Genomic DNA, 16,379 nt, shown 5'->3' with positions numbered 1-16,379 from the left:
GGGAATACAGTTCCCAGAATTCCCCTGCCCCAGCTGCCAACGCGGAAGTACCCGAGTCTCCAGGGCATCTGTGGACTACATTTCCCAGAGAGCCAATGGGAAACACCGTCTTCCTTCTCACCCTCAGGCGAAAGTTCTTAATACTCCTGGGAGATGCTCCACAATTTCCCACAAAACCCGTGGGAACAAGGTTGACACTGTCGACCTCAGGGCGGTAATACGGGTAACTACTCGGAGAGCTGGGGTTATCCTCCCCTGAATCGACGAGCGGAAAATTCTCCCATAGGCATTACCCCCTGAAGTCTAAATTGTCTTCAGTTATTGCAGTATTATTGGCAGATTGAACAATGAGTCACGAGATTAAAAATTAATCTCAACTGGGAAATGTTCAATTTAGGGGCATTGAAAGAAGGAGGTAACTTTTAGTATAATCTTTAAGATTTTATTTTTAACTTTAGATAGAGGGGAAGGGAAGGGCAGGAGAGAGGGAGAGAAATATCAATGTGTGGTTGCCTCTCCTGCGCCCTCTATTGGAGACCTGGCCCGCAACCCAGGCATGTGCCTCGACTGGAAATCTAACCCGTGACCCTTTGGTTCCCAGGCCAAGGCTCAATCCACTGAGCCACACCAGCCAGGGCAATTTTTAGTATAATCTTAACTATATGCGAATTAGAGCTGGGGAATTGAAGAATAGGCGAGGTAGAATGGTTTTGGAGAGGCAATGATGTACAAAGGTATTAATCTCTTCTCTTGCCATACTAGTACCAGTGGTTTGGTAGGATATAATACTACAATCAAGAATCATACGTAAAGTTACTAAACACTATTAGTCAAAATGAAAATTTAAATTAATATGAGATATTACTACATCCTCACAAGAAAAACTAAAAGACAAAAACTTAGTAAAGTTCCAACACTATCATACCACTCTTTGTATGGTAAATTGGGACAGCCAGTTTGGAACATTTTAGGCACCTACCAAAACTAAAGATATTCATATGCCATAACCTTTTGGTTCAACCCATACACACATATCTCAAATTACTCTAGCCCTACATTCAGCCATAGCCATTTTCCAGTATGCTCATACCAGCACTACGTTTAAGAGTCAAGCAGGGGCCTGCCCAACGATCATCTGTAATAGAATGGATTATTGGTAAATTTACATATTGTAAAAATATCCACCAATGGGAGTGAATAAAATTCATGTTTATAAATTCAAATTCACCTAAATTTGAATTTCATAAACATTTTGTTGAGGAAATAATGTTTGACTCAAGATAGCAAATATTGTATGATCTCATTGTGTAAAATACAAAAAAGCAGACTTGGCAAATCTATCATGTTACAAGATTCCTCTATTACAGAAATATTATTCCATGATACATAGGTTCCTCTGTTGGCAAACACACTCCCTTTCAAAATACACACCTCCAACAAAGCACAGGACATTTATCTGCAGCTCCAAATCCACTTTACAGCCTCTTTGTAATAAAAAGCCCACAACAGGTAAACTTAAGACTTGTCTAGCAATCAATGTTTCAGTATTTCACATTATTTCAAAATACCTATACATTCAATAACTTATCAGAATTTACTAATTTAGAAAGGAATAGCTGAAATAAATTGATTTGCTCATCTATAGCTAAGATTTTCCCCCTTTCTCCCTTTGATATTATTTCCCCAAAATTTATATTTTAAAAGGTGGCTAGACAAGAGTTCTTGAAGAAGACCATGTATTTGTATTTCAATAATGGAGGGAAAGAGCCTGGCCGGTGTGGCTCAGTGGATTGAGCGCAAGCCTGCAAACAAAGGGTCGCTGATTCGATTCCCAGTCAGGGCACATGCCTGGGTTGCAGGCCAGGTCCCCAGTAGGGGGCACATGAGGAGCAGCCACACATGGGTTTTTCTCCCTCTCTTTTTCCTTCCCTTCCCCTCTCTAGAAATGAATAAAGAAAATCTTTAAAAAATACATAGGGAAAGACAAGCAAGCTTCTGCTAGAAGGACTTTGGTTTCATAGAGCCAATTATCTATAACCTTTTAAGGATGAACAGAGGAGGTTTGGGATAGCTAAAAGGAGTTGGTGGGCCTTGATGTTCTGGATCCACTCCTCTGGTCCCATACAGACTTTATCAGTAAAACAAAGACAGCTATTTTTAATACCGTAACAGCTGGGTAGCCACTTAAATGTTTGTGAAGGACTGACAAGTCCATTTATCCACATTTGAAGTGTTTTTCCCTCTGGGTATGTTTTTCCAGTTTACCAATAGCATATAGTTTAGGGTCATCTCTGAGAGCCATACAGGCCTAAATGTATGGAACCTCTGTCCATTTCCCGTGGGAATAGGAAACAAGGTCCAGTTGCACTACAGCATTGAAATTAATGGTGTCATTGATGGCCAAACCTCACAATTACCCACTTTGTATTGGGACCAGACCATGTTACATAAGGAGAGTAGCCTCTTTCTTGAGGGACTCAGGGTCAAATTCCTTCCAATTGGAGAGTATGTACCCCAAAAGGAGACTCTTTAGGCACTGTGGACTGGTTCCCCACCTACAGAGAGACAGATATGTAGCAAGCTGAGAGTTAGAGGCCTCCCTGTCAGTCTCTGGGCTGATTTGGTCCATCCTGAGTAGAGAGGGTACCCTGTGAAGTTGCCCCTGAGGCTCTCACAGAAGTTGATAAAGAAGCAAACATTCAGGCAGGCTCAAGATTAGTTTCCTCTTGGGAGGTTCCTTTAAAATTATTACTTTCCCATTTGGTCAAGTATCTGGTTCATTTAGCTTTAAATACATTCTGCAAAAAGATAATTGGGCATCATTGGTTTTAAGAAAGTCTCACCCTACTAGGTAAATTAGGGCAGACTGGTGAAAATATGTTGCCCCATAACATTTCCTAGTTGGAAGAAAACAGTTTCTGATTTAAAAGTAGATGTTGGATAATTATCTCTATCACTTGTATAGACCTTACTCTGAGGGAGGGTGATGGTTGCCAGAGGTAAAGGGGGGTTAAGTGAGTAAGGTGAAGGGGTGAAGAAGTACAAATCGGCAGTCACAAAACTGTCGCATAGATGGCATATGAGAGGGTGAGATATTCAAATTCCTTGGTAAATGTAGCCGAATTTGCCTAAAAACTGCCGAGTTCGACCTCTATTTGGGAGAGGTCAGACATTGAAAAGGGAGCCTGGACCTGAATAGTGCTCTCCGATTCAGCAACCTCACGGAGAGGGAGCTGGGTCACAGGTTTAGGGGTTACTGAGGGGATGGCCAGGTCAGGACTGGCTGGAAGAAACCCATTCTGAAGGGGGAGCAGGGCCAGAGGTCAGAGGAGAAGTAGAGAGAAGAGATGGGGGGGATGTTAAAAAGTCAGGTGAAGGTGTTACAGGTGGGCACAGGTAACCAGGTTCTTAGTGATCAGGACAAAGAATCGAACCCAGCACACAGTTTCTAGCAGAGAACATGGGAGCAGGCCAACTCCAAGCAGGGATTGACCTCATGAGCTGGAGGGATTCTGTTCTTATAGGGCGGATCCTTCCTGGCTAGTTTTGGCGGGCTTTTGTTGTGCATGTACAATTAATTGTATTACTTTAAAGCTACTGTGCACGTGGTCTCCCATGATTTTCCTTGATTGGCCACCAGAGAAGGGATTGCACAATGTTACCGAATGTACCCCACTTCTCCTGGGGTCCCCCTGTACTAGGTTTTCCTTGCCCACCGCCAGGAAATTATAGCTTTCCATGTCAGAGACTGGTGAAAAGGAAAGGAACTATTTATTCAAAAGTTATACAGACTTGAGAGTAATGACTTAATGTCTTCATTAAAATCCCAAAGTCCCTTAAAAAACCCACAAGCACACACAGTCCTTCCTTCCCCCCTTTGCCTGGTCCGGGGTACCGTATCTCAGGAAAAGAAAAAGAGGTCCGTGGCTCAGATGGCCCCTGGTTCTTCCCAGTAATCCATGCTCAGCCGGTAGACCTCCCTTAGTTCCCAGCACCGTCAGCTGTGTCACTGGGATCTCCAGTTCTTAATCCAAAACCTCATGCCCACCAGCGAGAGTCCTTTCACCCCTTTCCATCCCACAGTATCTCTCCTGTATTCTTCCTAACTGCTAGGAGAGAGCTCTGCCTCGCTGCTATTTCTTGCTTTCCAGTTTCCTAAACTGCATGGCAAAAGGAGACCCAAAGCCACGTGGTTCTTGTCCTGGCTGCCACACCAGGGTTTAAATCCCAGTGCCAATCTTCCTCTGCAGCCCCATTTCCAACTCCTCCCACAATTGGCTACATTTGCTAGCATTCACATATTTTTCCCAGCTTTTCTGGGCTGCCATAGTAATTCCGGGCAGGCGTGGCCCTGTGGTGTGGAGCCAATCATCTCCAAGCTTTTACGCAGGCACTGTAGCCAGGGGGAGGTGCCTCCTGGCGACATCCTTGGTGGAAGTCACTCCCATCTCCCTGCCTCAAAGTGTGGCAGCTACTTAACATATCCATGAAACCAGTTAAAGGTTATAGATGTGTTAAATGACCACGGCTGAGGTTAACTGAAAAACTGTTGCTATGCAGAATGACTCTCAATGGCCCTGCTCCATGTGTCCCATCCCCCAGTTCAGACTTATGGGGGTTGAGGACATCCCATATTTTTAATATTTCCTGGACACCCTGAGTTCTGGACCACATTACAAATACTTCTTTGGGGATCCCCCGGCTGCATCCTCTTACAAAGGGGCAGAAAAGTGGTTTGAGTTTAAAATGCCACTTTTACCCTGGCTGGTGTGGCTCACTGGATTGAGTGCCAACCTGCAAACCAAACAGGTGCCAAAGGAATCTCCAAGCCCAGCCTCAGTAGCAGCGATCTCAGATTGCTTTATAGCTCAGGCAGGGTGGCCCTTGGCAAAACACAGGTGGGAACTAACCTGATCACCTGCATCACCAAGGAAATCCCATGAACAACTGCAAGTTGTGCACCCCATGGAAAACTACAGTCCACGTAGAATAGCTAAAATAATTTTGAAAAGGATTTAGTTGGCACACATACTCTTGTTTCAAGACTTAATGTATTAAGCTACATATACAAAATGCTAAGACATACAGACCAATGGAACCAGAGGCCAGAAAGACCCATAGAAGTAGGTCAATGAATTTTTTACAAAAGTGCAATGAACAGCAATTCAATGTCAAAAGGATACTTAATTGGATGTTCATATGCAAAAAAAAAAAGGACCTTGACCTCGCACTTTATAAAAATGAACTCATATGGATCATAGCCCTAAGTATAAAACCTGCAAACATAAAATTTTTAGCTCAAAAGGAGATAAACTTCTATGTTATTAACCAATGCCACCCCAAAGAATTTAATTTTTAAAAAAGGAAAAAATGTTGTGACCTTCGATTAGGAAGAGTTCTGATACGTGAAACCAAAAGTACAATCCATGGAAGATAAAAATTAAACTTTATCAAAAATATGTAAAAACTTCATCTGTGAAAAATAATTAATGGAATGAAAACACAGTTCACACACAGAGGGATAAAATATTTACAAAGACATAATTGACAAAGTACATGTATCCAGAACATATAAAGAATTCTAAAAAAGTCAAGAACAGGAGTTCACAAAAGAAAATCGGATATACGGATAGTAAACATTCATATATAGAGATGGGTATCATAGTAATTTGAAAAATCTAACTTAAAACCAAAATGATGTGCCACTATAATCCCATGAAATGCTAATAACAAAAGCAAAATTCTGATAGGCCAATGGTGGTGGGAAGGCAAAATCGTGATGCCCATTTTAGGAAAGCGTGTCAGCTTTTCATAAAGTTGAACATACTCATGATAGAACTCAGCAATCCCACTCTTGTGTTTACTAAGACAAATAAAACTTATGTTGACACACAAACTTGTATGTAAATATTTATATCTGCTTTTTTTTATCGTCACTAAAAACTGGAAACCCAAATATCCTTGAAGTCGTAAGTGGATAAGCAAAATATGGTACATCCATATAACAGAATGCCACTCAGCAATAAAAGGAATAATTAATGAAAACATACATCAAGACTGATGAAACACAGCTTTGTTAAGTGAAAGAAACCAGACTCAATGGTTAATAGAGTATGACTCCATTTATGTGACATTCTAAAAAAGGGCAACTATACAGAGAACAGGCCAGTGGTTGCTAAGGATGGTGGGGGTGCAATGGGAAGAGGAACTGACTACAAGAGTACAAAGGAATTTCTTGATCGTGGTGGTAATAATGACAATAAGCTTTTGCCAAAACATGAAATGATACATCACAGATTCTATTTTACTGAATGTTAGCTTGTAAGATTTTCATAGATGACTTTTATCTTACTGAGTACTTTCTACCATATTTTTGTCAAATGCTTTCTCTGAATCTACTGATGATCATATATTTGATCAAAAGAATCCAAAGTCTAGACACAAAAGGGCCCATAATGAACCCAAAAGAGTACATATTGAACTCATATGGAGCTCAAGGACAGACCTAACTAATCTATGAGATAGAAATCATACCACTTCTTGCCACTGAAGATCAGATTGACTGGAAATATGTACAAGGAAATATTCTGGTTTAACAGAAATATTGTATATATTGGTCTTGGTTACACAAGTGTACACCTTTGTCAAAAGTCATGAATCTGTAAACTTGAGATTTATGCATGTACCGCATGCAAATTATACTTCAATTGTTAGCAGACAAAAGTGCTGGTCACGATGGCCTGAATGGATTTCTGGACCCTCTAACTGCGCTGCAACCTTCGGTGTGATACACACCTTTCACAGGACCTGCAGGTTGGTAAACTGCACCCATGTGTCTTTAATTTAAATGTCCTACAAGCCTTGCGGAATTCTCTCCTAAGTACAATTTTATAGAAATATCTGGAGATGAACTGAATAAACATTTCAAATATGGCTGTCCTCTCTTTTACTCATTTAACGATTAACGAACACTTACAACGTGTTAGGCACTGAAAGAAAGGCCAAGTATATTTGGCAGTCAACAAAGTCACTACCCTTTCATACATTCTAGGGGAATAGATTTCTGATTTTCCCCTCTTAGTACTGTTGGTTAACTTTGAATCAGACTCATCCTTCCTAAGCCTCTCCTGTGTAATACCCACTAAACGCCAAGTTTCTGCATGAAGTTCTACCTCCACTCCCATGAGGCTTCTGTGCTGTGTGGTCACCCAACCACTGTGACATGCTGGGCTCTGGCTTAAACACTGACTCTGTCACAAAACAAATGTTTTGTCTTCTATATCAGGTCTGGAAATTGTACTATTTCAGCCCCATTTTGAGGTATTAAAACATGTAAGTTATCAAGCTTCTTTCCTGTATGAATTCTCTGATAAAGGAAAGTTCTTATCACCCTCATCATCAGCATGGACACGCTGATGAATTATAAGACTTGAGCTCCAACTGAAGCCCTTCCCACACTCCTCACATTTGTATGGTTTTTCTCCAGTGTGAACCCTCTGATGGGCTTGAAGGTATGAGCTCCAACTGAAGACCTTACCGCATTCCTCACACTTATATGGTTTCTCTCCCGTATGGACCCTCTGGTGTGCTCGAAGGTATGATCTCTGTCTGAAGCGCTTACCACACACATCACATCGGTATGGTTTCTCTCCAGTGTGGACTCCACGATGAGCCAGAAAATTTGAGGCCCGGCAGAAGCCCTTCCCACATTCCTCACATTGGTATGGTTTCTCTCCAGTGTGGCACCTCTGATGGGCCTGAAGCTGTGAACCCACACTAAAGCCCTTCCCACACTCTGCACATTGATATGGTTTCTCTCCCGTGTGGACTCTTTGATGCACCTGAAGACTTGAGAACTGACTGAAGGCCTTCCCACACTTCTCACATTTATAGGGTTTCTCTCCTGTGTGGATTCTACAATGAACATTCAGATCTGAACTGCGACTGAAGCCCTTCCCACAGGTACCACATTTGTATGGTTTTTCTCCAGTGTGGCCTCTTTGATGGGCCAGAAGATTTGAAGCCTGACTGAAGCCCTTCCCACACTCCTCACATTTATAGGGTTTCTCTCCTGTATGGACTCTAAAATGAATGTTAAAATCTGAGCTACGACTGAAACCTTTCCCACATGCATCACACTGATAGGGTTTCTCCCCAGTATGGCCCCTCTGATGGTCCAGAAGATTTGAGGCCCGACAGAAGCCCTTCCCACACTCCTCACACTTGTATGGCTTCTCTCCAGTGTGGCTTATCTGATGGGCTTGAAGGTGTGAACCCACACTGAAGCCTTTCCCACACTCCTCACATTTATAAGGTTTCTCTCCTGTGTGGATTCTACAATGAATGTTAAGGTGTGAGCTGTAAGTGAAGCCCTTGCCACATGCGTCGCATGTGTATGGTTTCTCGCCAGTGTGGATTCGCTGATGAGCCTGTAGTCGTGAACGCCAACTGAAGCCCTTCCCACACTCTTCACATCTGTAAGGTTTCTTTCCCATGTGAACTCGCCGATGGGCTTGAAGATAAGAGCTCTGATGGAAGCCCACCCCACACTCTTCACATTTATAGGGCTTTTCTAATGTGTGGGCTATCAGAGGAGTTTGACAATGTGAGTTTTTCCCGACATTTCTCCCATACTCCTCAAATCTGTGTGGCTTTTCTCCTGTAGGAACTCGGTGACGATGATGAAGACATAACTTCTGACTAAAACTCTTACATGACGCACCATACTTGTAGGATTTCTCTCTACTGTGGACTCTCTGATGGGCTTGAAGACTTGAAAACCGACGGAAGGCATGTTCACATTTTTCACATTTATAGGGCTTCTCTCCTGCACGGGCCATCTTACTCACTTGAAGACAAGAGTCCTCAATAAAACCTTTCCCACACTGCTCGCCTTTGTAGCGTCTTTCTCCAGTGTGCACTCTGTGGTGAACCTGAAGATGTGAATTCCGATTAGAGCCTTTACCAAATTCCTCATATTTATAGAGTGTATCAGCTTGTTGGTCCAACTGAGAGGCAGCTCCTTGAATATTTACTATAGAATCTTGATGTCTGGTTAGATCCTTGGTAACCTGTTGCCAGATTTGTGAGCAGAAAAACTCTTCATGTGGAAGGTACTTTAATCCAACTTCTTGAATAATCTCCATGTTATTTAGAGTCTTGTCTCCTAAAAGAATAAAGAGAATTTGGAGATGGGTAGGTAAATGCCTTGTTTGGAAATGTCAAGGTTATAACCATAGGCTTACACTCTAAGGCTTTATTGAACCAGAAGAAAGTTCCATTTTTATCATCATGCATCATATTCTCTGATTTGTATGACTCCAAAAACCAAGAGATGATCCACCAGGAGCCCATGCATGATGCATTAATGATACTGATTTAGAACAGTACTAAGCTTCGTAAGTGAGCTGCAAGTTAGAAATTTGGTGGCTGCAGAGCAAGAAAAATATTTTAGACAACTCAACCACCTCAGCAACCCACAACTGTGCATCCCCAGCAGCCAGGGCAGCAGGATTCTGAACAAGGCTCAACCAGTCAAGAAAACGCCTTATCTGCTCAGCATGCTGCTGTTAGTAATCTTGCTGCAGCAGGAAGTTTCATGCAGTCACAGGCAGCTGCAGCTGCGATTCCTGCAGCATTGAATGGCTACGGCGGCAGCAGCAGCACAAACAGCTCAGCCGTATCATCATCGGCACACAGGCAGCAGGTCGAAAAGTAAAATGAAGCGAGGCGTGCCAACCACACCAAAATTCTGAGTCTTGCATTATTTTGTTCTCTTTTTAAAAAACATAAAAGCATTGAGTCAAAAGGATTCTGAATTTCTACTTCATTTCTGTCGTTTGAAATGTGTCAGCATTTCACATTGCTAGATGTACAAACGTTATACAAAAGCAGAACCCTATGATTTTTAAACAAAAACAGGGAAATGCTGTAGCAATCCATTAGGGTTGGCTTGCTTATGTCACTGCTTTTTCAAAATGGGCTCCCTGTACATAGCACACATGGAAGAGGTCTCAGAAATACTAGAAACATCTTTGAGAAGAATGTAGTTTGAAATTTATTTGGTATAAAAGGTTTATACACAGTGTAGTAAATACAGGTTTTACAAATCTGTTTTGGATAAAAAGAAACAGAAACTACTTCCCAGAGAATCTTTACAAAAATGAAACTGCACCTTATTAAATGCCTTCTCTCTTCTGCCCACTGCATGCACATCTGACCAAAATGCCCAAAATGTCTAGTAAAACCCTCACAGACAGATTAAGAGGAGATGTCCCAGGTAATGTTTCTTTTTAATAAAGATTTTATTTATTTTTAGAGAGAGGGGAAGGGAGGGAGAAAGAGAGGGAGAGAAACATCAATGTGTGGTTGCCTCTCACGCACCCCCTTACTGGGGACCTGGATGGCAACCCAGGTATGTGCCCTGACTGGGAATTGAATTGGCGACCCTTTGGTTCCCAGGCTGGTGCTCAATCCACTGAGCTGTACCAGCCAGGGCTCCCCAGGCAATGCTGAAAACATTTGCTTTGAATTATTTTATTGGAAGTTTACTCCAATGTTGGGAGCCATAGAAGCAACAGGCTGGTTGGAAAGACATGTTTGGGAGAAAATACTTTATCTCTAATGTTCAGAGTGTAAGCAGGGAGTGCTCCTTCCCCTCTGCCAGAGAACTACCCTTCAGGAGGACACCTGGCGGGGTGGGAGGGCATAAAGGCTTACAGTAACAATACGCATTACTCCCAAACCTCAGAGCAATTAAAGTTCCTGTAACCTGAAGAGGGAACAGTGGTAAAAAATTAGAAGCTAATCTATTGTAAAATGTAATAAATGGGAAATAGAATTGATTCTCAAGTTCGACACTGAACAGAAGATTTCTGTTCTTCTTAGAACTCTGGTCTGCCAATTAGCCAGACAGCTTGCTACTTACTTCTTTTCAGGTTTCTCTTCAAATAACACCTTATCGGTGAGGCCTTTCACTACCCAAAAGCAAATAGCGATGCTTCCCTATCCACAATACACCCCTGGTTATCTCCACTCACCTTTCCCTTCTTTGTTTGTAAACAACACATTTTACCATCTGACATACTCCCTGTTTCCCCCCACTTGAATGCAACATCCATGGGGATGAGCATTTTACATTGTTCACGGTTTCTCACCACTCCCAGCACACGGCCTGACACAGTGTTCAATAAATACATGTTGAGCCCTGGCTGGTGTGGCTCAGTGGATTGAGCGCCGGCCTGTAAACCCAAAGCTCTGTGGCTCAATTCCCCGCCAGGGCACATGCCTGGGATGTGGGTCAGGTTGTGTGAGCGCCAACCAATCGATGTTGCTCTTGCACATTCCCTCTCTTTCTCCCTTCCTTCTCCTCTTTCTAAAAATAAAAAATAAATCTTTAAATAAATGAGCAAATAAATATTGAATGGGTATATAAATCCCAGTGAGTCTGAACTACAGTACAAATGTAAAAGAGCTTTTTCAAATAGTTACCATAATAGGACCGGGACTGAACTAAGTGGTTGTCGCTGATGATCACAAACTCATGGCAAGAATCACTTAGGAGGGAAAAGAAGTGTAAGGTATAAAAGTAGCCACAAGGCCCATGGACTGTTAGCTTCTGTAATTCTTTTGTACTTCCTTTCTGTATGTGTAAAATTTTTCCATTTTCAAATAGGAGTCCCTATTGAGGGCCCCAGGAATAATGTGTGTGAAAGGAGACTGTCAAATTGATGGATGTAATTCATTTTCCTATATGGACCACACCACTGTTTTTAAAGCTGAAGGCAGGATTTATTAAGTTTGAAATGAATTTATAGCTTTTTTCTTTTAAATCCTTACCCGAGGATATGTTTATTGATTTGAGAGAGAGAGAGGGAGAGAGAGAGGGAGAGAGGGAGGGAGACACATCGATGTGAGAGAAACATCGATCGGCTGCCTCCCACATGCGCCCAGCAACCCAGGTATGTGGCCTGACCAGGGATCAAATCCACAACCTTTCAGCCCCCAACCAACTAAGCCGCCCAGCCAGGGAGAATTTAGTAGCTTTTGACAAGTATTAACAACATTTTTTAAAAAATCAGAGGTGCTTTGTAAGCAGTAAAAGAATCTCTGTATACATAGGATATCAAGAACCTTCATTCTAAAAGGCAGTTCTTTACCAAGAAAGTATGATTCACTACTAAAGGCTACAGAAAATTCAGGGCGAAAATGATAATTAATTTGGTTAAAAGTGAAAAGCTAAGCTTTCATTAGGTGTGCTTTAATGGATATATATCTACATAGATCCAAAACCACCTAATAAATGTAGACACTCCTCAGGGGGATAAACTGTTCTGGATAATGCCTTCGTCTCACATTTTTTTTATTACTACTCTTTAAGGGTCTCAGAGACCAGTGGAAAAAGGTCCATGTAACCATCATTCATTCAACAAGCATTTATAACACACCTGCCTTCTTCCAAGTCTGTTCTATATACTAAGGATATAGCAATAAGAAAAACAGAATTTCTCTTCTATAATCTCCTGAGATTATAATGCAGTGAAATATAGTAAGATAAATAAAAATAAATGTTAATATGGTTAAGTGGTGATCAATGCTTAAGACACCAGCTAAGACAGGGTAAGGGAAGGGAGTGGAGGAAGAAAGTATTCTGAGCAGAGGGGTCACAGGAGGCCGTTCTTATGAGGTTGACATTTGAGAAAAGCCCTACATTAAGTAAGGGAGAGGCGGAGAGAATGACAAGGGGAAATAATGCTTCTGACGGAAAGAACAAGCACAGGGTTATGAGGCAGGAGCATGCTTGGCAGGGCGAAGAGGTAAAACTAGATGGAATATTCTACAGACTAATGAGGCACATTTATAGAGGGATGGGGGACAGGGCACAGCAGCCACAGAGAATGGGAAAAGCCACTTGAAATACTTGGATTTTACTCTGAATCAAATAGGAAGCTAGTAGAGGTTCTGAGCAGAGGACTGACGAGATCTGACAAACATTCGCAAGAATCACTTCGAGTGGAGGACTGATTGTAATGGAACAAGACAGAGAGTGGGAATGAGGCCAAGACGGCTGCAGTGGTCCACAGACTGGGCACTGCCTCAGACCAGCGTCCTGGCGGTGGAGGTGACGAGTGACTGAGACCAGCATCACAGCAGTGGAGGTGATAAGCAGGACAGACTGAGTCGCACGGCTCTCACCTGAGGAGCTTTGGCTCTGGGGTGCTGTCCTTACCACCCAAAGCTTTCCTTCTCTCTCTAACCGGGGGATTACATCTGCTGTGCAGGACGGATGCCCTGGGAAAAGGCAAGGACAAACGTTAAAAATTAATACATTAAAGGCCCAAATCACTAAAAAATGTGATTTCTCATTGCACCACCATCATAACATCAAAATGAGTATTTTCCAAACTGTTAATTATGACCCACCAGAGGAGATACATTTTATGCAAAATCCCCAGGATATGTAGATGTAAGCGTAAATTACAGTGGAAAATGTCTATTTGGTAATATACTAAAAAGTACTGAATTGCTTGCTCTCAATGGGTGAATCATATTGTACAGTAAGGTGTGTGTGTGTGTATATATTACATCTCAATAAAACTGTAAAAATGTTCTAAAATAATGTCTGCTTCCATCACAGCCTCTCCACCATTTCTCATACTGGTCCTGGCAACAGGCTGCAGGTCTGCCCATGCGCAGTTACTGCCGGGGCTCTTTCTCCCCTACTTTACTACATTAAAAAATGCTGGCGCGGTTTCCTAATGGGTGGCACGACCCACTCACTGGAGATGACCAGTTTGAAAAGGCCCAAAACATGTAACAGTCGTACTGCCAATGACAGTCCATTTACAAAACACACTTTAGCTGGGGGAGGAAGCCCAGAAAAATGCCATCGCTGTGGCATTTCTTGCTGCTTAGAAACCAGGAAACCAGTTGAAGAGCTCCAAAGTTCTGCACAGCCTAGGACACAAACACCGCAGGGGACTGAAGCTCAGTCTCAGGGCGCCTGTCCTCACCCACTGAGACCAGGTTCCGGAAGTTCTCCAGCATCACGTCTCGGTACAGCTTCCTCTGGGACGGGTCCAGCAGCCCCAGCTCCTCCTCCGTGAAGACCACAGCCACGTCCTCGAACGTCACCGCCTCCTACAACGCCAAACACAGGCAACCTCAATCTCGCAACCAGCCTCCGCTGGGAGAGGGCAGCGATGAGGAAAGTGAACACAATGTGTACGGAGTGGTTCCAGCTTCTAAGAGACCAGAGTCAATTTTCCCATTCCAGAGTTACACATTCCAAATAACACACCTTATGCTTTAGAGGTTTTTCTTTTCGTAAAAAATGCTGAAGAAAACAGGGATATTAGCTCCCTAATTATTTTGGGGGGATAAGTTTGAAGGAGTGAAATTACAATGTCAAAGAATATGCAACTTCAAAACGACGGCAGACGTTCTTTTCAACTTTCCCCTGTTTTATCCTGCTCTGAACAGAATATAAGCATTCCTGATGCTCCAAACCGTATACAACATTGGATACAACCAACGTTTTCAATCCTGGGTAAAAAACAACTTATTTTGGTTATTTGCACTTAATTGGTAATCAATAAGCTCATCATGTTTTCATATACTACTGGCCATCTTTACCTTTTCTTAAGTCCCTGTTCTTGCTCTTTGCTCATACTCCAATTGTTTTTTTCTTTTTCCCTTATGACTGTAAAATTTCTATTAGAGATTTTAAGTTTTGTTTCTTTAGCATACATATCATAAACATTTTCCCTCACATTTTGCTATTAGTCTTGTGTAGCTTTGCATACAGCATGAGTTTTCACCACTGACACAACTGACATTTGGGACCAGATAATTCTCCATCTCATCAATTCATCAATGAGGAGCCAGACCTCATCAGGCTGGCAGTCGCCCTGGGGTGTCCCCTGCATAGGGCCAGCATGGCTCTGCAGAAAACAGGACAGCAGAGCCTGAGCCAGTTTCTCAGAGACTTTAGCACCTGCAACCAGCTGCTGAGGCAGGGCTACAAGGAGGGCCTGGTGGAGGAGGCCATGGAGATGCTCCAGCTCTCTCAGAGCCAGGCAGGGCAGGTCCTGCACCTCTGGGAACCATTCAGCGATGTGGGCTTCCAGCAGGACTGGATCAAGGAGGTGCTGCTGGTCCACAGCAACTGCCGGGAGCAACCGCTGGAGGAGCTGCTGGCCAGTACGCAGTGCCACTGGGGCACTCTGCGCACCCCGTGCTAAACCTGGCAACCCATTCTAGCTGCAGACCATGTAAGAATAACAAAGTGATGCACACTTGTTGTAAAAATGCAAACAATGCCAAGGGTGGGAGCAAATACTATAGGGGAGGCAAAACTTTACCCATTTTAGGTTTTCCGCTGGACCAGTTAACAACAGCAAAACAGTTTATTAGTACATGCAGCACACATCGTGTGGGAGAAAACTCATGAAAAATAACTCAAAGGAGCAGTTTAGAACTCTGGCTTTTGTGGCATCAACAAAGAACAACTTTGTAGAGAAATAACAAGGCAAAGGAAATCAGTTTTAGGCTTCCAAAGATGGCAAACTGTTGGAAGGGAAATATACGGGAGGGAACTAATGGAGTAAGGATTGAGGAAAATGGTCATAATAGGAAAAGTGTGATTACAATGCTCATTAAAATGGTAAAAATTCTAAACTACCTAAATGTCCATGAATGGGAAAAACTTATGAGAGATACACACAGAGTACATCAGTTCAAGGGAATATATGTTGCCATTAAAAATGTAGGGTATAGCCCTGGCTGGTGTGGCTCAGTGGATTGAGTGCCAGCCTGTGAACCAAAGGGTCGCTGGTTGGATTCCCAGTCAGGGCACATGCCTGGGGTTGTGAGCCAGGTCCCCAGTAGGGGGCACATGAGAGGCAAATACACACTGATGTTTCTTTCCCTCTATTTCTCCTCCCTTCCCCTCTCTTTAAAAATAAACAAACAAAATCTTTTAAAAAGAGAGATAAAGAAAAATGTAGGGTATATAATATTAATTAGAAAAGGTATAATTTGAGAATGTAAGTGACAGAATAATTACAAATATAGAGTTAGCAATGCATGTGAGGAAAAGAACGTGGAAAAATGAAAACACATGTTTCATAAGGAAAACAGTAGTAAAGTAGATTTATTTTTCACTGCAACTGAGAGGGTCCCACATGTCTACTGTTCTCTTTAATCCTCCCCCAGAAAGAGAAACAGGATGTGTTTACTCACGGAGAAATGAGGCGACAATTTAAAACCTAGACAGGCACTCCCAACTCACCTGGAACTTGGTCATTTTGTCCTCCTTCTTTTGGGGATGGGCTGAGTCTTGGGAGGCACAAGGGGGAAGGAGAAAAAAAGCCATTAGA

The 16,379-nt window shown here is 42.5% G+C and overlaps 1 protein-coding gene across 1 annotated transcript in view; it reads right to left on the bottom strand.

Annotated features, from left to right (window-relative positions):
• Positions 1-5,429: 5,429 nt before the first annotated feature.
• LOC123480636 (zinc finger protein 45) overlaps positions 5,430-16,379 on the bottom strand; it is a 52,267-nt gene continuing 41,317 nt past the window's right edge. Inside the window, 4 exon segments of the mRNA XM_071220081.1 lie at positions 5,430-9,166; positions 13,195-13,290; positions 14,013-14,139; positions 16,292-16,338. Of these exon segments, the coding sequence (XP_071076182.1) occupies positions 7,341-9,166; positions 13,195-13,290; positions 14,013-14,139; positions 16,292-16,338 (2,096 nt within the window). The 3' untranslated portion in view covers positions 5,430-7,340.

Source organism: Desmodus rotundus, chromosome 12 (genome assembly GCF_022682495.2).
Source record: "Desmodus rotundus isolate HL8 chromosome 12, HLdesRot8A.1, whole genome shotgun sequence".
Classification (NCBI taxonomy): Eukaryota; Metazoa; Chordata; class Mammalia; order Chiroptera; family Phyllostomidae; genus Desmodus; species Desmodus rotundus.
The sequence above is the reverse complement of the archived record's forward strand: the minus strand, read 5'-3'. Positions and strand labels throughout refer to the sequence as shown.